This window comes from Cavia porcellus, unplaced genomic scaffold (assembly GCF_034190915.1).
Source record: "Cavia porcellus strain 051 isolate PalLab524CR breed Dunkin Hartley unplaced genomic scaffold, mCavPor4.1 scaffold_23, whole genome shotgun sequence".
In the NCBI taxonomy this organism is placed as follows: domain Eukaryota; kingdom Metazoa; phylum Chordata; class Mammalia; order Rodentia; family Caviidae; genus Cavia; species Cavia porcellus.
The window spans coordinates 20,117,610-20,139,290 of NW_026947506.1; the positions used below are offsets into that span (position 1 = coordinate 20,117,610).

The window sequence follows — 21,681 nt, forward strand, 5'->3', positions numbered from 1 at the left end:
TGAAGCATGTAACAATTAACCAAAAACATCTTTATTTTTTAGTCTTCAAAAAACAAACACCTTTTCTCTTTTTCCAAGACAATCATGATTAACTTAGAAAATGGGTATACAATACATCTTCAAAGCATTTCCCTTTAACGGGAAACTTAAGATTTATAGAATCTAAACATTAAAAGATTTTTTAAAATTCTATTTTCTTGCCATTCTAAGACAAAACGGAACCCACGAGAAAAATCCATTCATACTTCTGGTCCTTCTCCTCCAGGAACTAACTGCATTGGGGGGGATAAAAAAAGAATTTATTAATAACATTATACATCACTTAAAAACCCAGAAGTGTTTTTCATCAGCCAAAGATACTTCTGCCTCTTTTCCTCTCTCACACTCCCATTTTCTCCACGTCATCCATATCTGTTTATAATTCCTAACATCATCAACTAGTAAAGTATCTTGACAAAAGTTCCAGACAAAATTAAAGATTAAAAAGCCCAAGCAAAGTAATCTTTAGGCTCAATGCTTTTTTTAACAGCTCAGCTTTAAGGCCTGGATCATCAGAGAACCCCTTTCCCATCTTAAATACTACTAAGTTATGAGCATTTAAATGAAACAAACATTAGCAGCAGGCCAATCTAATTTTATAATTCCCATCCCATAAAAATGGGCCAGCATCTAAATAAAACAGCATTCATGTGCCTTACCATGGTTATATTATTTCCATTTAGCAAGATCTGATCTAATTTAGTAATCCTTCTTCCTTCTGGTGTAATCTCACTAAACAAAGAGATAAGAGTCAGGATAAACAGGTAATCAAACCCAACATTTTGTAAATATTTTTCCTCCCTTTTTAAAAAGGTTATTCTTGGGGCTAGTGGTGTAGTTCAGTGGTAAAGCATGTACTCCGCACACACAAGGCTGTATGTTTAAATCTCCAACATCAAAAATGGTATTCTCACATATGAATTTGAGGTGAGGCAATTACATTCTTACTTTTTGGAGACAAAATATATAATCTTTTTTTTTTTTTTTGTCTTTTTTCCTTTTTATCGGTACGAGAGATCAAACTCACGACTGCCTGCTTGCAAGGCAGGAGGTTATGCAACTGAGCTAAATCCCCAGCCCCAAAATATATAATCTTCATCAAAAGCGACAGAGTAGGGGCCGGGATTTAGCTCAGCAGCATAAGCGCCTGTCTTGCCTTGCCTTGAGTTGCCTTGCCTTGCTTCAAGTTCGATCCCTGGTACTGATAAAAATGAAAACAAAACAAAAAAAAAAAAAAAAAAAGACCACAAAAGCAATAGAGTAAATGGGTTAGCATAAGACCCACACATTTGGATGCCTCAGTCTCTTTAATCTTTTTTTTTTTTTTTTTTTTGTCTTTTTGAGACAGGGTCTTTCTATGCAGTTCAGTCTGGCCTTGAGCTCACTTTGTAGCTAAGCTGGTCTCAAGCTCGTAACAATCCTCCTGCTTCACTTCCAGAGGGCTTAGATTACAGGCATGAGCCACCATGCTCCGATTTTTTTTTTTAAACAGTGTTTTAGACAGGGTCTTACTTTGTAGGGCAGGCTTGCCTTAAACTCACTATGTAGCCTAGGCTAGCCTGCAATTCACTTCAATACTCCTGCCTCAACCTCAGTGCTGGGATTACAGGCCACCATGTCCGACCTGAACTCATCTATTACTACTGATTCTTATCCATTAAACCAATCTGTAATCCACTTCGATTTTGAAAATAGAAAACACTAGTTATAAGCTCACGCCTGTAATCCCAGCACTCGGGAGACTGGGGTGAGAGGATCGTTGCGAGTTCAAGACCAGCCTGGGCTACAAAGTGAGCTTAAGCCAGCCTGAACTGCATAAAGAGACCCCATCTCAAAAAAAGACATTTCATATTACACTGAGTCCTAAATGTGCTGTCTTTTTTTTTTTTTTTTTTAATCAGTACCTGGGATTGAACTCATGACCACCAGCTTGCAAGGCAGGTGCTTATGCCGCTGAGCTAAATCCCCAGCCCCAAAATGTGCTGTTTTTAGTATCTTCTATCTTACAGTTTTCTTTACACTAATTTCTTTTCTTTTTTTTTTTTTTTTTTTTGGTACCAGGGATCAAACTCACTACCTGGGCTTGCCAGGCAGGAACTTACACCACTGAGCTAAATCCCTAACCCTCTTTATGCTAATTTCCTATCAATTTACCAATGATTACATGAAGATAATAGCTTGATCCAATTTTACAGTAAATAAAATGTCTTCAGGTAACTCAGTAGGAAATGTTTTCTCATCAATCATTTTAACAATTCATGTGTACTAAAATTAAAAATCTTTAATTAAAGAGGTTCCCTCAATTCTTTAAATTTCAATGCTACTTACAATTCAGTGACATCTTCTAGCACCATATCTGAAATTTGGTGTTAAGAAAATAAATATATTAGGCTGAATTTACTCTGGCTTCTTTTGTTCAGTTTTAATTATGCCTAAAACAATGGGTAAAATAAAAAAAGAGTAGCTGGGAATGTTGACACACACACCTGCACTCTCAGTACGCTGAGGCAGGTGGACTGCCATGAGTTAGAGGCAAGCATGGACTACATAGGGAGACCTTGTTTCAAAAAACCAAAACAGCTGGGATTTAGTTCAGCGGCACAAGTACCTGCCTGGCAAGCTTTGTGAGTTTGATTCCCAGTACTAAAAAAAAAAACAAGAAAAGTTGTTTTCATAGAAAATTAATCTTTCAATAAAACTGTCACAAGAGACAGGAGTATAGCACAGTGGTAGTGTTTACGTAACATCCATGATGCCTTGGGTTTTATCACCAGCACAGAATACACTATCACAAGTTCCCTAAAAATAAAATGACTTTTATTATAATAAAAACATACTGATTATGTGTAGCTTGTATGTTATCTTATATCATTAAATACATTTTTTAAAACTACACTACCACCTTTTTTTTTTGTCTTTTTTCTTTTTATCGGTACCGGGGATCAAACTCACGACTGCCTGCTTGCAAGGCAGGCGCTTATGCCGCTGAGCTAAATCCCCAGCCCCATACCACCACTTTTTAAAAGGATACTGACAAAGTCATCAAATCCTAGAAGAGTGCCAACAATTTCCTTATCACTCTTCATTACGATGTGAATTCTTGATCCTATACATTTGTCCACAAGCTCTGCAGAGAGAAAAAAAAATTTATCTGTTATTCCAACAAATAACTGTTGTATCCATTCATAACCATTATTTAAGAGCAAAGACTAGGTCTTTCAGCTCAATCATTAATAGGAAAATTTCCCTTCACCTTTACTTACCTCTTCTTTGTAGCAATTTACTTATATGGTTGGGGCTTCCTTCTTTACTTGAGTAACACAGAAAGACACACAACACTGCTAACTCCATTTGGGCAAAGACCAAGGTTACTTTTGCTCATAACTGTTTCTCCAATACACAGAATGTGGCATATACTAGGCATTCCAAAAATCTGCCATATGCAGGAGTAAGCTTTTCAATTACAACCACATCTAAGAACTAAATCATTCTTCACCAGCTACAAAACATTACAGTAAGTTATCTTCACCAAAAACTTTCCTCTCACTTTCTCCCCTCATCCTAGGAAGTCTATCTTCTGCGCTAAAGTCTTCGACATCTTTAGCCAGCTCAACAGCGTAATCCAGCCTGATGTTTAACGGCTGTGCCATTGTTTTTAAGCAATGGCGAGGGTTTAAACTCATTGTTAAACAGTCCCGGCCATGATATGCGAATTGCTTGTAGGATGGATGGACGGATGGAAGTATGGATGAAAACAGGACGAGTTGCCACCCTAACCCTAACCTGTCTCTTTTCAGTTTCTTTCTACTTTCAATCAGCCAAATACGCAACAGGCCAGAATAATTTGAGAGCTCTAAATGCTGAGAGGGAGCCGCTTCTTAACACCGGGCCTGAGCTTCCAGCACTGCCCCTGGGCACGCCCCCTAGCCTACACCGCGCGCGCGCCGTGCTTCTGAACGCCAAACCTGCAGCCTCCGCCTCCCTGCCCCTGCGCGCAGAGACGCGGGCCAGAGCGAGCCGCGAAAACTGAGCGCTGGGGCTTCACACAGCTTTCCTGCCTCGTCCAGGGCTGCTTCGGACGCGGCTCCCGGCGGGTTCCCTAAAGGCAGACGCTTACCTAACGGCAGCAGCTGAGACGGGTTGGTGGTCGCGTTAGCTGCCATCACTACGCCGGAAGTGGCCCGAGTCCATCCACGTAAAATGACGGCTTTAAACGAGCGCGCTTCCGGTTTTACAGGCAAAACCAATCGGAAGCCGAGCATACGATCAAGTCACTGGAGGATCTTGCGCACTGGCTCCTGCCAAAGCGACGATAAGCGGTGAAATGAATCTGTGCGCTCCAAGTTTCGGGAAGGCATTATTGATAATTTACTTCGGGAATAAATTCTAAACCGAAAGACCGAAAAATAGTGAAGTTTTAGTGTCTTATTTTTTTCTCAGAAAGTTGCGTCTCGTCTCAAGCCACGATCGTTTTCTTAACGGTAAAATCAATTCTTAGTTCGTGTTTCCGACTCGCCACACTGCTAGTTCTGCAAAAACTATTCCTTTTCTTAATTCCTTTTCTGCTGCTGCTAAATCCAGAGGACTGAAACCACAACCATCATTTAAAAAAGAAAAAGAAAAAAACCCATGCTAGAGATTTAAATCTTTCAATTTTCTACTACTATAATTTATCTTTTTTTATGATTCTAGTTTAAAATGTATAGGTTATTTCCACAAGATGTCGCCCTATATGTGGATGTCATTTGTAAAAATCATGCTTTGCACTTCCGTTACAAAAAGGATAGAAAGTAAACTCTTCTTCGGTCCGTGTTATATTTGCTACTAAGAACTTAAAGCTAAACAGTATAAACATGAGAAAGTACAAAACACCATCCCAACAATAAGGGACTGGTAGATACCCAGGTATCTTCGTTAAACAAATACGTGTTTGTTACATGTTGTTTATCCAACAGTTTGGCAAATAGCAATGCAGATTAGAAAAGGTCTTCTCTCAAAAAAATGCAAGAAATAAATATACAAACTTCATTTTTCAAGGAACCATAAAAAACAATAATAATAATAAAATAATTGGTAGCTTCGGGGATCCTAGAGGAGTACATTTTTAAAATTTTGACCCAGTCCTAGTTTTTTGGGAGAGGGACAAGATTCCATAAATACTAAGTATCAAATAGAATCTAGAACATTTATGCTTCTAAGTAATCTTTACAAGTGCATTATCAGGCAAGTGTTATGGTTTGGGTCTAAATATCCCTCCAAAACCTCATGCAGTTTTAGGTGGGCCTTTTTTTGGAGGTGGCTGAATCTAGAGTATGTGATTGATTTGTGGTGTAATGCTAGCATGAGGGATGAGTGATTGCTGTATCAATCCGATGATAGGATTGGCACCACCCGAAATCCCAGCAGCCTAGATAAGAGAATAAAAGGAGCAGGCAGACAGTATTAAGGTTCAGTTGTTGCTTTTGGTATGTTCTGCCTCCATGAACAGTTGCCCCTTTGCCACACCACCCTGCCTTAGAACCAGTCAATTAAGGGCTGAAACCTCTAAAAACTGAGCTATATTGACCTTTCCTTGCAAACCCTGATTACAACAGCAAGTATCGTGACGAAATTGCCTCTATTCAGAATTCATGAATAACCTGAGAAGATTCATAAAGGAATTGATAGGTATCTAGTCTTGGAGTGAATAAGAAAGAATTAAGTTAGAAGAGGCAAGAGCGGCCTTTCAAGTAAAGGGAACACTATGCATTTGGTGTACCTCCAACCCTCTATTGTTGACTTTTTATTTAAATTTTATATACTTCCAGTAAAGCATAAAACCCTCCTCTCCCCAAATGTATTTCCTTAATAACTCAGTGTATAAATATAACTTCAGTGATTTTTACTTTATGATATTCTTCTCACAACCCAAGTCCCAATAAAACCTTGCTCATCCTTCACAACTGTGCTCAAATACGACACTTACTCCGACTCTGACAATTTGAACTCTTTCATCGTCAGGCAGTATTGCTAACAGCTCTCAGGACATTTTCAGTGTATTTTCTTTTCATTATTCAACTAAGTAATCTCTCCTCAGAACACTGAGTTCCTCAAGACCAAGAAAATTGAAAAACAGTAGAGTATATTGATTAAATTTATTGGTTCTGAATTAAATTACTTTCATTCAAATTTCAACTCCATCACAATTCCTTTTAATTTATTTAATTTATGGGGAAATTGTTTAAGCTTTTAAAGTATCAATTTACTCATTGAGAAAAATGAGGATAACTACTTGTACATTTATTGTGAAATTAAATGAGATAATCAATGAAGTAGTAAGCACTAGACCTGGCACATAGTAAACCCTATGAAACACAAGCTATTATTATTTAAATTATCTTTGCTTCTTAATACCTAACATTATGATTGACTTACAGTAGGAGCTGCATAGAGATAGCATTACTAGGGGCTGGGGATTTAGCTCAGTGGCATAAGCACCTGCCTTGCAAGCAGATGGTCATGAGTGCAATCCCTGGTACTGATAAAAAAGAAAAAAAAAGATAGTATTACTAGCTGGCTTCAAATTTCTCTTGTTTTTATAACCAGACATAGACCATTTTGAGGCAGCAACCTTTTGTTTAACTCACTGTGTTTGCCATAATTTCCAAGTGTACTCTAAGGCATAATAAATTTTCTCTGAATTCACTATATCTCATTCAAACCCATGAACATTCCCTTTAATTTTCATAAATATGAAATAATACATTGATTTGCAAAGCCTATTTAGCGATTTGGTTTTCTTCTCTATCCTTATTTCTAGTTTATGTTCACTATACTATAACGTGAACCAAATTCTTACCAATGTTCAAAAATCAGAAAAATACACTTTAAGAAAGTCAAAGCCAGCTATGCTAAGTGGTACACCCACATAATCCAGTACTCAGGAGACTGTGGGCGATTTTGAGTTCAAGGCCAGCCTGGGCAACTTAGCAAGGCCCCTTCTCAATTATTTTTTAAAAATACTTACTTTTTAAGTTTTCCATTAAAGAATAAAATGAACATCAGCAATTTTCAACACCAGGGAAACACCAAAGAAACTTAAAAACTCTTTACACTCAAAAAATGTACAATAGGTAATTCATTTATGCAGTGGCATTAATAAAATAAGGATTGAAGGATGGGAATGTTTTATTTCACTGTGTTCTTTCTTGAGGCAAGACATAAAAAGAAACAATAGTCCAATGTCACATAGAATTTTAATAAACTTGAAAATCTGTCGTAGCTTTACATCTCAGAAATTTTCTCCCTTTAGCATTTTTAACCAAGCAGACATGAATAGAATTTATAATTCATCATAAAATGTATTTAATTAGAAGAGGCTCTTCAATTATTGTGTTCAGAAAGCATTTCTAATTTTCCCCCTCAAGGTAAATGTCAGTCATCACATAAATACAGCTAAAAGCTTCCTTTCGAAATAAGAGTCATCTTTTAATACAATGAATTTGAAAAAATAAAAAAAAATTTAAACGATCCAGAAAAGCAGTCAGCTACCTAAAACTAGTGTTTCCAGTCTTGATAATTTCCTTCAGTTCACTTTTTAAAGCTAGAAAAGTTTCTATTTTTTTCAAACAGACATTTGTCCTTGTGGACTACCTACTACTAATGAATTAGTTCTACATTAATACAATTCATTTTAAAACTAAGGTAAAGAAATTCTACACTGTTAACTGGGCCAGGCTGTGTATTTAGAAATAGGAACAATCCTGAAAATCCCCCTTTTCACAATCTCTACCAATTTCTATATCTTCTTGTTTATCGCATTATCTTATTTGTTTATTCCATTGCTGGGAATTGAACACTGGGCCTGCCTTCACACTGAGCTACATCTCAACCCTATTTATTTATTTGTTTATTTACTTATGACTCAGTCTCTAAGTTATGAAGTTGCCCAGGCCGGGGTTTGAATTTGTGATCCTCTGCCTCAGCCTCTCAGAGTACTGACATTACAGGCATGCATGTGCCACCATGCCTAGCTATAGTATTATTTGAAATGATATATTTTTTAAACATTTAAGCATATAGCTATGAATACATGAGTTAATCAAGTGAAAGCTCTAGGTACAAAATAGGTATTTGTAAAGTTGTTACTGGATCTGCTGCATAAGGAATTAACTGATGCTCACTACAGAGTTCTAAACGGTTCTGTTCAGACAACTTTTTCAAGAAAGTGCTCAGTTAGACTTTATGGAAATATGAGTCATGTTACATCAAGAAAATATTTAAGACATAAAGTAGTTAACATACCAGATAAGTAACATATGAAGAAACAGAGCCAACATATTCTGTACATGGAAAATAGTATAGTTTCACAAAATTCTGAGCCATTGCCAAGAATATTACAATACTAGAAGAGACGGGTAACACATACATGCAAAAATAATTTTTTTTGAGACAGGGTCTCGTTATGTAGTCTACGCTGGACTTGAACTGTTTGTGCAGCCCGGGCTGGCCTCAGACTCCTGACAATCCCTCCTGCCTCAGCCTCTCTAGTGCTGGGATTACAGACATCTACAGTATTTTTTATTAATACTGAAACAGTTTCACTGAACCACACAAATTAAACTTGATTCAGGATACCTATAATTTTTCTCCATTATGCGTAGATTAAAATGGAGGCATTTTAGTTATATTTCAAGACCACCAGCAGAAAATATAAAATGCTAAGAGTACCTATACTTGATATAAGCTGTTTGTCAAGATAAACTTCAAGGCCAGTGATCATAGTTTGAAGCAATCATCTTCGTACTCGTTTATTTCAAAACGCTGCATAAGACTTGTTGGTCACTTTAAATTGATAAGACATACATCGCTTTTTAAAATTTAAATAAAACAATCAATAAAGGAATTAAAAACCTTAGTGATAACAGACCCACGTATTTCGTGCTGACCATAGTAAAAAAGGAAAAGATGGAATGAAAATAATATTTTTTTTTAAATTGCAAAACTAGAATAACAGGTCCCCATCTAACTCCCAAGGACATTCTGCTGCAGGCCTTAAATCACTTCCAAACGCCTATATTTTTAAATTTAGATTTAAAAAATCCTTTATGAAACAAAAGCGAACTTTCGGCTACCGAAACGATTTGGAGGTGAAGACAGAAATACACAACCTCGACAACAGACTCCATGAGAGACCCCCAAGCCCGAGGAGAAGGAATCGGAGGAACAGAGACATTTAAAGAGGAAAGCTGAAAAAAGAGGAAGGAGGAAGAGCCGGGGGTGGCGGTGCACTCGGGTAATCCCAGCATTTGGGAGGCTGAGATAAAAGAATCGTTTGCAAGTTCAAGACCAGTTAGCCCAAGGCCAGCCTGAACTGCATGGCGAGACCCTGTCTCAAAAAAGACAAGACAAAACAAAAAGGAACAAGAAATAACAAAGAAAAAGGAGGCGATTTAATACAGTACCCGCAGAAAAAGCAACAAGATGGACCCAGCACCCGAGGCTCCGCCCCCCAATCCCGTGCACCCCAGGACCCCAAAACACCCCTGGCCCCCAACCTCGAGTTCTTTAACCCCGCCCCGCTCCGTAGGCCACGCCCCATATCCCTCGCCCCTCCCCCGACCTCTCCTCTCCAAGCCCCGCCCCTAAGCCTAGGTCCCGCCCCCGCGCGGCCCACCGCCGCCGAGTCAGGTGACACCCGGAAGTTGTAGAGGCGGCTGACGGAAGAACAGCGGCTGCGAAGGGGGCTGCTCTGCCTGCTGCGGCCCCCGGAGCGGCCCTCATGTGGCTCTCCGGCTGACACCTGCAGGACGCCACTCTCGGGCCTCAGCCACCGGCTCGGGGCTCGTGTCGTCGCGGTGCGGGCCCATGGAGTCGACTGAGCGCGGCGGCGACGGCGCGCCCCGCGGGCCTGTGCTGCACATCGTGGTGGTCGGCTTCCACCACAAGAAGGGCTGCCAGGTGAGCGCGGGCCCCGCCACGCCCTTCCTTTTCTGCCCCTGAGGATTCGGTGCGGGGAGCGAGTGTCCGTTCCCATCCCGCCTGTCTCCGCAGAATTGTGTCTGTCAAGAATGGGGATCTTGGGGCTGGGGGTTTAGCTCAGCGGCATAAGCACCTGCCTTGCAAGCAGACGGTTGTGAGTTCAATCCCCGGTACCGATAAAAATGAAAAAGACAAAAAAAAAAAAAAAAAAAAAAAAAGAATGGGGATCTTGGGGGAGAAAAACCCACAATTGCAATTGTTCAAGGCTGCGGGCGCGGAGGCTTCCTGCAGAGCTTCGGGTCGGTCGCGCGTAGATGGCGCCTCCAGGAACCAGCTTCCTTGTGGATCCTGGAGCCCGGATCTGGATTGGAGTTGAGCCCCAAGGGCCGCTCCCCCGCCTTCCCTGTGCTGTTCTGTACGGGCCAGGGCTTGCTTCGGGGATATTTGACCACCTAGGATCAATAACGAAGGAAGTGTATTCGTCAAGTAAAATGTATCAATAGATATCTTAACTCACAACATCTGAAATGGAATATTTGCAATGTGTGTATTGAAGGCAAAGGAACAATAGAGAAGCAGAATTATTTAATAATGAGTGAGCAAACATTGGAAGCCAGTGATGTCATATAAATGTGCTAGTGAACAGTACATTGGAATTGAAAATACTGACTACTATCGCTAGGTAAAGTGACATTTGGTTTTCTTGCCTTTCACAGAAAATAATATTTTAGAGGAATTATTGGCAGAAACTCAGTTCATTAGAAGATAACAGAAAAGTAGTGAAGGGCATGAAAAGATCATTGTGTGTATTCAAAAATCTGCTTTAAGATATATTCTTCATACCTCAGGTAAAAATAGTATAGAAAAATACCAAAGAGGAAGTAGCATTGTTCAGTGTGATACTCAAAGGTTTTCAGTACTTTAAAATTCGTGTTTGTTTGGTTTGAGGAGGGGGTGGTTTGTTGGTATTTGTTTTTTTCTTGTTTTTTGTTTTTATGTAGTTCCAGCTGGACTTGAATTCACTAGGTACTCCAGGCTGTCTTTAAATATGTTGCTATCTGTCTGGCCCAGTCTCCTAAATGCTGAGATTATAGGTGCCCTGCTTAAAACTTCATGTGTGTGAATTTAGTACTTTATAAATTCCTTTGGCTATAAGGGAAGTAATTGCAAGTGAAAAGGGGGTAAAATGATACTGTTGAGGTTGTTCTGCAAAATAACCCTGAAATCACCCTACTTGAGAACCCTATTGAATGGAGCTTTGGATAAAAAAAAATTACCTATACTGGCAGGAGACAGGATAAAAATCTCTAATTTTTCTGTCATCTGAGAGTTAAGGTGGTTTTCTACCTGCTTCATTGATAAAGGTAATGTAATTTATATTTTTAGACAAGAAACAGCATGCAGTACTGCTTAGAAATTAGAGAAAGCTGAACTGCAGATTGCAAAATGACAGAGGGTCTTGTGGCTAAGTAGACCCTGGGTACTGTGGCGTTTGTCTGTTTTTGTCTGGCTTTTGGTTTCAGCTCTGGAGTAAAAGGGACTGGTTGTGTAAAAAGAACACTGTCCTGGAAGTCTGGAAACCTGGATAACATTATGGCATCCCAGCACCCATGACCTCCAGCAAGTCCAAGTAGCATAATTTTTCTTTACTTCTCAATTTCCTCTACCAAGTACTTTATGAAAATTTTAGACCTGGCAGCAATCCTTTAAGATATGGCTCCCTTAAATTTCTACATCAGTCCCTGGATGCTCGGAGAAGCTGACTTACACAGCCAGCTCACTAGTTGTTGCATTTACTTTTTTTTTTTCTTTCAGTACTGGAGATTGAACTCAGACCTTCTCATTGAGCTACATTCCCAGCACCTCTTCCCTATTTTTTGAATTTTGAGAAAGACGTGAAAGTTGTCTGGGTGGGATTTGAACCTGCAGTCCACCTGCTTCAACCTTCCAAAGTACTGGGATCACAGAGATTTTCTACATTTCTCTTTTAAAAAATAATAATAATAATTTTTTTTACCATATCGTGTAATTGTCCTTTTTTTTTTTTTTTTTTGTCTTTTTCATTTTTTATTGGTACCAGGGATCCAACTCACGACCACACACTTGCAAGGCAGGCACTTACGCCGCTGAGCTAAATCCCCAGCCCCAATTGTCACATTCTTAATACTCAACTTTTTCATTATCCCCCAAAGCTATACCCGTGAAACAGTCTGTCTTTCATTCTTTTTTTTTTTTTTTTTTTTTTTTTTACTGGTAACAGGGATGACAAGATCTTTCTGTGCAGTTCAGACTGGTTTTGAGCTCATTGTATTGCCCAGGCTGACCTCGAATTTGTAGCGATCCTCCTGCCTCAGTCACCCGAATGCTGGGATTACAGGTGTGTAACACCATACCAGGTTTAAACAATATATGTTTCTTTTAATTGCATTCTTAGGTTGTAGGCTCCTGGAAAATCAATACATTCCTTGTTCTAGTTGTTATTGTAATCCAAGTGATACTTCAACAAAGACAATGGCAAATTTTTAAAAATATACTGTTCGATGTGGATTATTAATAGAAAGGAAGAGAGTACAAAAGAATCTGACACATTCAAATGAAAGATGAGACTGTTCAAAAGCCTCTTGATTTATTATTGCAGCTTTAAAATGTTTTACTTGTAAATTTTTAATTTGTACATGTTTGCAATTTATGCAACAGTTTACAGTAATCTTGGAGAGTAGTTACATGTACATATTACTACTTGGAGTTTTTTTTTTGCTTGGGTTTTTTTTTTAATCACTGTCCTTTTTTGCATACTTGATACTATTTGTCTTTGCTCATGTTATAGCATATAATGTTTAGTTAATCAGGGTATTCAGCTTTTAAAAATTACACCTTTAGTGTAGCAGAAAATGAAGCACAAAGAACCTGGTTCTGTAGATAAAATATGCTTTAGTTTTTGTGAAATATTAAGGACAATGTTGATTTTTTTTTAACCAGATAGAAAGGAACATTATAAAACCAGTGAACTATAAAGTCTCCTGGGTATGAGTCTTAAAGAATCTTTCCATTTCTGCATACTAGTGTCTTCTTAGATGTCCTACAACTTCAAAATCCAAGCGCACACTTTCATGTGTAACTCAGAATAGGTCATAGACACTGCTATTCATTTTAACCAGTATGTTAGATATTATCAGAGGTTCTAATTATTTAATTTCCCCAGGATAGAGTAATCAGTTACTTCCTTCTCAATTTCAAGGTTTTATTCCAGGTGTAAAGGATTATAAATGCTTAGTTCATTGGATGGTGACTCAGACTTCAGATGGTTTTAACTTGGGAGTATGCTTTGTTAGGCTGCTCTTAAACGTATTCAGAATGGCCCTGGTCAGGTAGATAACCAGTTCTTGCCTTGTCCTGAGATTATTCTAAGGAAAATTCCAGTACCTGAATCTGTTTCTTTTTTTTTTTTTTTTTTTTTTTTTTTTTTTTGTCTTTTTCCTTTTTATCGGTACCGGGGATCGAACTCACGACCGCCTGCTTGCAAGGCAGGTGCTTATGCCGCTGAGCTAAATCCCCAGCCCCTGAATCTGTTTCTTTAGAGTGAACTGAGATAAAGCTTATGTTTAAAATACTCTCTTTGAACAGTCAGCTTGGCTAAATTTGATTTGTCTTGTCATCTCACATATACCACAAAATGAAAGCCATCTTCTAGTAGTTTGTTGATCCAATACATAGGCTGGTATAAAATGTTTGTTCATCTTTTCTGAATTTTTTCAACTTTTGAAATCGTCGGATATATTTTAAGTAAAAAATTTCTTCATTTAAATTAAAATGAACATCTGTTAACTGTATCAGTTCATTTTGCGGGGAAATAACTTGTGGAAATAAATTCTCTATACATTCTCCTATACATAACATGCTGGATTCTAGTGGTGACTTCCAGTTTATAAGTATGCTTAATATTTGTAAGATTTGAAGTGACTTAAAGTACTACTGTGATATTCAAAATAGTTTTGAAATAGTTATCCCTTCCAAGTCTTAATTAATTTTTAAAAATTCAACCATTTAGCAGGATTCTTTATCAAAAACTTACCTGAAGTTAGAATTTTTCACATGAAATGATTTATATGTGCCTTCTCTATAGTAAATTTGCTAGTTATGGATTGTGCATTACAGTTTTGTTCCAGTATAGAAATTGTATTTGACAAGTCAGCATAATTTTTGCTAAATAATACAATCAAATATATATCAGATAAGCTCATTTACTGATACACTGGCATAGGGGTAGGTGGAACAGGGTGTCGCTATGTAATTCTGGCTGGCCTTGAACTCACCATGTAGCCCACACTGGTCTCAAATTCATAGTAATCCTCCTGCCTGCACCTCCCAAATGCATAAATTACAGGTGTGCACCACCACACCTGCTTTAGTCTGGAACTTTTGGGAAGTGGAGGTCGAGACAAAGTCTCACTATGTATTTCAGGTTGGCTTTGAACTCACTATAGGTAGCCCAGGCTAGCCTCAAACTCTAGACAGTCTTCCTCCTCTATCTATTATGTAAAGTGCTGAGATTACAGACATGCACCACTGCACTTGGCTAGACTGGAATTATTTTAAGCCCTCAAATTGAGAGGTAACAATTATTCTCCAAAGTGATGTCATAGAAGAGTGATGGTGAGTCTTTTAGGACCAAGTGCCAAACTGCAACCTGAAATCTACTTCATGTCAAAGTGCCAACTCTGCAGTTAAACTTGAATACTGAGATTTTAGTTTAGAAAAAATTTAAACATTAACATCTTTTGTTTTAAAAACACAATGGCATGTGTGCCATTCACTACCACTGTCATAGAAAGTTGGCATTACTACTTGATTTTTTACCACTATTCCGATTGAGTTTGTAGTTGTGTGCACATCTTGCAGTTTTAATTCTTTTTTTTTTTTTTTGTCTTTTTTGTTTTTATCGGTACCAGGGATCAAATTCATGACTGCCTGCTTGCAAGGCAGGCGCTTATGCCGCTGAGCTAAATCTCCAGCCCCGTAGTTTTAATTCTTAAATGAAACTTCTTGAGTAACTTGTTTGCCAGACTTCTCAGAAGAGCAGAATTAAAAATAAACGAGAACTCAGGGGCTGGGATTTAGCTCAGCAGCATAAGCGCCTGCCTTGCAAGCAGGCAGTCGTGAGTTCGATCCCCGGTACCGATAAAAAGCAAAAAGACCCAAAAAAATAAATCAATAAATGAGCTGAATTTAACAGCAGTTAGAGAGTGCCCAAAGTAATGGGATGCAGGGAAGGAAATGCCTTTGGCCTGAGTGAGTGCCTGGGAATGGTCCCATTACTAGCAGGAGGTTGCATTGCAAATCAGGGATTAGTTGAGATTAGGGGAAATGTTTTATGCTAGAGTAGCACTGCTGTACTCAAGCCTGGCCCATTCAGATTTTGGTGACAGCTGGCTCTCCCAAAAACCTCTTGTTTTGGCACCTACTATTGAAGTCCTGTGGTGACAGTGTAGAAAATTCCAAAGAGTTTGTAATTCTTGTTGAAGGAGGACTTTGGAACAGAAAGAACAAAACTTTGGAAGATTCGCAATTAGGAAAGAACAACTTCTTGAAGTTCTTTATAGCTACTAGTTTTAAAGAAATTTTATCCTGAAAGATTACATTTTCTAGCCCCTTGTGTTACTTTTGCATTTTTTTTATGTCTTTTTCCTTTTTATCAGTACCGGGGATCGAACTCACGACTGCCTGCTTGCAAGGCAGGCACTTATGCCGCTGAGCTAAATCCCCAGCCCCTACTTTTGCATTTTAAACTTAATATTTTGGTGGAGATCTTCCCTCCCCACCCTAGTTTGAGCCATAGTTTTGCTAAGTGAGTTAACTTGCAGGGGCTTGGATACTAACATTAGTGAAAACATTTGATTCAGGCTGTGGTATCATGGAAGCAGAGTGGATATCAACTTTAATAATGGGAAATTTTAAAACATTAGCAAATTTATTTGTCTTATCATTCCAGCTAGTGTGAAAGTACCTAATTATCTTCCTTGGCTGAAATCTTTGACCCCTAGTAAGATGCTTATTATATATTTTGTAACCTTCGCTTTCTAATTGCAATTCAGATCCTTTGTTACATGTAGATTGTTTTTTGTTTGTGTTTTTGTAGTTGAGTTATGTCATGTTCTTTTGTTTAGTTTTATTTTGTTTTGCTTTCCCTGTGTACAATCTGGCTAAGACACAAAATGCCATTAAAAACTCTGGTTGCCTCTTAAGATATCTTCAGAGGATGATATCTAAACTGATAGTTTCAATAATGCTTAAATCATATATCAGCTGTTTTTGAAAACGTTTATGATTGGAAGTAATATTCATTCACTGTTGTAGAACATTGAGGATTACAGAAAAGCAAAAAAAGAAGAAAACACTAAAATTCCTGTATCCTAGAGAGAGCTGCTGTTTTACACCTTGATGAATATCCTGTCTGTTATTTTTATATGAAAATATTTTTTTTCTAAAATGTATCATACCATTATCTATGACTGAATACTGTTTTATGGCCTGCCTTAGATGTTTAGGTGGCATCCCAGTTTTTATTATTTGAATAGTACTGCAAAGAATACTAGTGTGGCTAAATCTTTGCAGCTTTTTTCTTAAGTGTAGCCTACATCTTAGTCATATTTTTTTTTAATGGAGCTCTTATTAAAATGAATTTTGTAACAATGTACTGGCCATAAATTGGTCTGGCTGGGTGACCCTGTCTTCATAGCAAATGTCACTTGTACTGTGACATTCTTGGGTTATTTTATTTTTGTTTGTTTGTTGTTGGTACGGGAAGTGAACTCAAGACCTCCTGCTTGCTAGGCAGGTACTGGGCCACTGAGCTATATCCCTCACCTTCTTGGTTTATTTTAACATAAAGTGCTTTGTACATGCATCTGACTCAGTTAGACTTTTGATAGCCCATCAGAAAGAGAGATGATGGAGATGTCAGCAGTTACTTGTCACTGCTGAAACTATATATCCAATAGTTACTATGCCAGTTTCAGCTTCTGCCTTTTCTCATTTATTGCTCTCTTTTTCCTCTTCTTTCTCTTTTTTTTCTCCTTTTTCTTCTTCACAATAAAGCTTATGAAACTCAAGGGTCCAGCTGAATCAGTTTCTTTGTGTGTATATGCAATAGCTGTCCAGATCAAGAATATGTATATGTATCAGCCTGCAGAGGTTCTGGTCTGTGCCCCTCCTGGGTCACTTCACTGTTCCAACTTACGCTGCTTGTGCCAGAGGTTGCTGTAAAGTGTTCCACTATGTAAATACACCAAGATTTATTTACCCATGCTTCTATGGTGGGCATGGGGTTTCCAGTGTTTAATTATCAGACTTAAGTCTGTAAAAGTTGGTGTATTCTCCCTCTAACTATACACATTTGTGCTACATAACCAGATTTATTTTACTGGGAACCCAGGATAATATAGGAGTTCTAATTTCATTAGCATAGAAAATCCTAGTAAGTTACACATATTTAAGATCTTTCAAACTGCTTTTTCCTTTTAAATAAGGGCTCATAATTAAGCACATTTGAAGCTATCTAGTTTTATATAAAATAAGTTCTCGCCAAAACTCAGCAATCTCAGATTACTGAAAGTTACTTGTCTGACATAACTCACAAATCAAGCTACATTAACTCCATATTTGAAGGCATTTCATATTTTTGTATTATCTATAAAATCTGATATTTCAGTTAATTCTAAATCCCTATAACAGTGCTGTTTTTTTCACAACCTATTTCTAGGCATTAAGTTAATGGAGGTGAATCCTTATTAATAAGAGTTTCTCCATATTGCTTTTTGTATATAAAGATTTTCCCTTTGTAGAACTAATTCTTGAAAAGGAGCATGATTTATAGTTGTATATATATACTATTTCATGTTAATAAACATGCATACTCTTGCAAATTTATAATGATTTTTAAAGTGGCAAGCAAAAAGTATTAATTTTAGTTCCTGACAAACCAATAAAATTTTTCATATTATATAACTATTGACACTAGCAAAATGCTATGTTCTTTTGTATCATAAAGTTGATATGATTCTAATTTAACTGTGAAAAAAATAACTGGATTTTCAGTCAGAGAAAACAAATTTCATTTAAGTTAAAATGCGTATTATTTATCTTCATATTCATAATCTAAGTATTGTCTCTTAAGCAATATGGACAATAAACTTGCTTTTTAATTCCAGGGAGGAAAATTACAGAAACATCCTTTTATTTAGTTAAATACATAAAAGCAAGTGGTTTAAACTAAGTTTTGTATATCCATTTATTTTATTTATTTATTTATTTTTTAACTTTTTATCGGTACCGGTGATCGAACTCAACGACTGCCTGCTTGCAAGGCAGGTGCTTATGCCACTGAGCTAAATCCCCAGCCCCCGATATCCATTAATTTTAAAACAAACTAATTTGTAATCGGCAACAGTTTTTGTTATTGTGTTGGGTTTGCAGTTACTCTTTGTTGTTTTTTCAGTCTTTTTTCCAGAGAACAAAGTAAATGAGATCTGGCTTGATTTGTAAATTGTGAAAATGCCATGTGTTAATTTTTGCTACTTTTAGAGGACAAACAGAATTCTTGGATAGTTCATTTAGCATGTAGAAAAATTGCCATTTTTATTTTAGTATTATATAGTATTGTATAATTATTATAGTATCTTTGTTAGACTTTTTTCTTCTTTGCAGGGGGAGTTTTAGTTTTGGTTTGTTTTTTAAAACAGAATCTTACTATGTAGTTTAGGCTGGCCCTGAATTCATGAGGTTGCCTACGCTTGCCTTGAACTCATGACAATCCTCCTGCCTCAGCCTGCTGAGTGCAGGGATTACTGGTTTGTGTCACCACATCTGGCCTGAGTTTTCATTGTTTAGAAATCAGTAATTGTCTTTTCTCTCTCCCTTCTCTCTTTGTAGTAGTGTGAATATGTGAAATAATTGGAATCAGAGTACATTTGGTCACAAGCATATTGGCTACATAAGGGGCGATACCTGAGATTTGCATAACGTAGTAATAGTTGTCCTTTGGGGGAACATTTAATGCCTCGGTGGCGGTGGTACGTGTTAATGCACTACCAGACAGCATCTTTGATTCCCAGTGTAACTTAGATTTTAAGTGGTGAACTTTCACTGTTTAATACTGGACAGTAATTTGTCTGAATATTTATTAATCTCAGAGGACCTAACATTAGTTTTGTCAGTGATTTTTCTCATTCGTAGGGCTGCCATGTACAGCTGTATAGACACTTCACATACAGCTGCAGGGAGAGCCATTCAGGTAAACTATGTAGCTGTGGTTCCCCCTTGGAGGTGCAGTTGGCTACCTCCATCTCAGTCAGAAATTCAAGGGAGCTTTGTTCTAGGAACCGGCTCAAAAAATGAATGAAGAAAAATATATATATATGTATTTTTTTTCTCTGTTTTTCCCACACGTACTTGAATAACTTTATAATGTTAAAAACTAGGACAATGTTCAAGAGGATCCATTAAACAAAGTAATACTATATAGTTGTTCAAATTGTTGCATATATGAAAAACATAGGCGTTTCTGTAACCATTTTGAACTTGATTAGCAAATTTACCAGCAGAAAACAAAAATTCTAGAACACTGCCAGCACAGTGTAGGCAGTCTACAGTATATGAATGAATTGTGTTTCAAAAGTGGGCTGTTTGAAATTCTAAACACATTTTCCAAAAGAAACTGTTATAAGCATTTGCGTTAAAGGCAAGAGCGAGGTTGTGAGTTCGATCCCCAGTACAAAGAGAGAAAGAAAGAAAGAGACCATTATAAGGACTCTGGTCCCGAGTTAAGTATAGAAAAGCCTTAATTTTACTCATACAATTCTTGGAGTATATGTAGTATCTGCACTTCTATTTATTACAGTTTATGACACAGAGTTTTGAGTTTCAACTAAAAACGCTTAAGTGAGAAAGTAGAAAAGGCTTAAAGCTCTCCTGCTTTTTCTTTTTCCTCTTCTGTGCCATAGATTTGCTACTAATGTCAGAGGGCATCAGTAGGTGTGGCTTATCCCCACATCTGTCACTCAGGGTTTTAAAACATTTTTGCCTATCAAGACTAGATGGTTCCTTTAATTACCCACTTGTCAACTAACATTTCTCACCATTTCAGGTTGAATTTTCTTACCCACCCCTGATTCCAGGAGATGGACATGACAGCCACACTTTACCTGAAGAATGGAAATATTTGCCCTTCCTTGCCTTACCAGATGGCGCACACAACTACCAGGAAGGTATGTGATGAGATAGTGGAACAATTAGTAGGTGCCATTTTTTAAAGATCTGGGGATGAGGGGCAGCCAGGAGGGAAGAAGGGCAGGTAGGGGAAAGTAAAAGGATCAAGATGTGATATGTGTATGTACTGATTTCCCATGATAAATGAATTTATTATGCATCACAAACATACACTAGTAAAATAAAGAATAAAAATTAGCTAAAGATTCTAAATACTTTGGTAAAAGAAATGCCTTTAGTTATTGTAACTATTTTTAAAATATCGATGTACTAGCCAAATGTGGCACATGCCTATAATGCCAGCCATTTGGGAGGATAAGGCAGGAGAATCACAAGTTCAAGGCCAATCTGAACAACTTAGCAAGACCCTATCTAAAAATAAAAACGGGTGCAGTGGATAGCTCAGTGCTCCCTGGATTCAAACCACAGTGTCACAGCAAAAAAAATACTGTTTGGGGAAGACTAGTCATGTACTAAGGACTCACCAGTGAATACATTGGCTATAGGTGGCAATCTTTAGTCACCTCCGATAGCAACTGTAGCTAAGTAAGTCCAAAGCATGATGGCTGTTGCTAGAGATACTTCTTACAGTTATTCTGTCAACTCCTCTCAGAAGTAAAAAGGAAAGGCTCTTTTTTTTTTTTGTCTTTTCCTTTTTATCGGTACCAGGGATTGAACTCACAACTGCCTGCTTGCAAGGCAGGCGCTTATGCCGCTGAGCTAAATCCCCAGTCCGCAAAGGCTCTTTGTACCAGCCACTCACTTGAGTGCTAGCCCTAGGCTTCCTGGGATTGGTACCCCAGCACCTACCTGCTAGCAGCTGCAATTGTTTCTCTACCTCTGAAACCAGTGTCAGTGCTCAGAGAAAACAATGCTGTGAGGTTCATGCAGAGCCTTCCTCTATCTCATAAATGAGTACTTGCTAGACTTCATGAAGGGCAGTATCCTGCCATGGTATTGGAGACTACCCAATTATAGTTTCCTTGATTGACCTGTTTTCCTAATGCAATTTTTTTCTTTTTGGTATTTGAGATTGAACTCAGAACCTCGCACATGCCAGGCAGGCACTTATATGCCACTGAGCTAAATCCTTGCCCCACCCATGCAATATTTAATAACTGTTTCATGAAGTAAATGAAATTGATCCTGTGCAATTTAAATATAGGCATTAGAGCCCCAGAAATCTTTTCTCTCCCTTTTTGTTACAGAAGTTTTCAAAAATACAGAATAATTGAATTGATCATAGTGAATTCTTACAGTTACCTTTCATCACTAGATGTAATACCTGACAGTCACAATTTAAAGGAAGAAGAGTTTATTTTGGCTTACAATTTGTAAAAGTTTCAGTCCATATTTGGCTGGTTCCAAGGCAGGGTGGCATGGTGGAAAGGCATTAACAGAGGAGAAACAGCTTATGGC

At 37.8% G+C, this 21,681-nt stretch overlaps 2 protein-coding genes across 4 annotated transcripts in view; one reads left to right on the plus strand and one right to left on the minus strand.

Moving 5' to 3' along the window:
• Nucleotides 1-15: 15 nt before the first annotated feature.
• Nucleotides 16-4,385, minus strand: Lsm5 (LSM5 homolog, U6 small nuclear RNA and mRNA degradation associated). Of its 2 annotated transcripts, none has more exons than XM_013152505.3 (5): nt 4,157-4,385; nt 3,071-3,166; nt 2,368-2,395; nt 699-771; nt 16-272 (listed from the first exon to the last, which is right to left on the minus strand). In XM_013152505.3, exons 1-5 carry the CDS (start codon nt 4,299-4,301, stop codon nt 240-242), a joined length of 375 nt encoding a protein of 124 aa, XP_013007959.1. In that variant the 5' UTR covers nt 4,302-4,385; the 3' UTR covers nt 16-239. The 2 variants fall into 2 exon arrangements, with proteins under 2 accessions (XP_013007959.1, XP_005003807.1); XM_005003750.4 differs by lacking the exon at nt 4,157-4,385 and adding an exon at nt 3,303-3,945.
• Nucleotides 4,386-9,699: 5,314 nt separating this feature from the next.
• Nucleotides 9,700-21,681, plus strand: part of Avl9 (AVL9 cell migration associated) — a 51,848-nt gene continuing 39,866 nt past the window's right edge. Inside the window, exons 1-3 of one of the 2 annotated variants that reach the window (XM_063233864.1) lie at nt 9,700-9,978; nt 12,260-12,376; nt 20,141-20,261. In XM_063233864.1, the coding sequence (XP_063089934.1) occupies nt 12,362-12,376; nt 20,141-20,261 (136 nt within the window). In that variant the 5' untranslated portion in view covers nt 9,700-9,978; nt 12,260-12,361. The remainder of the gene's footprint in view (nt 9,979-12,259; nt 12,377-20,140; nt 20,262-21,681) is intronic. The other variant, XM_063233863.1, reaches the window with a different exon arrangement.

Bases quoted from the DNA above. Each gene is read 5' to 3' on its own strand.
- Lsm5 (XM_013152505.3), bottom strand. From the start codon at position 4,301: ATGCTCGGCTTCCGATTGGTTTTGCCTGTAAAACCGGAAGCGCGCTCG. The intron at 2,396-3,070 runs GTATCCTTTTAA...ACCAAATTTCAG, and splicing joins AGGATTTGATGACTTTGTCA to ATATGGTGCTAGAAGATGTC. The intron at 772-2,367 runs GTAAGTAGCATT...CTCTTTGTTTAG, and splicing joins CTAGAAGATGTCACTGAATT to TGAGATTACACCAGAAGGAA.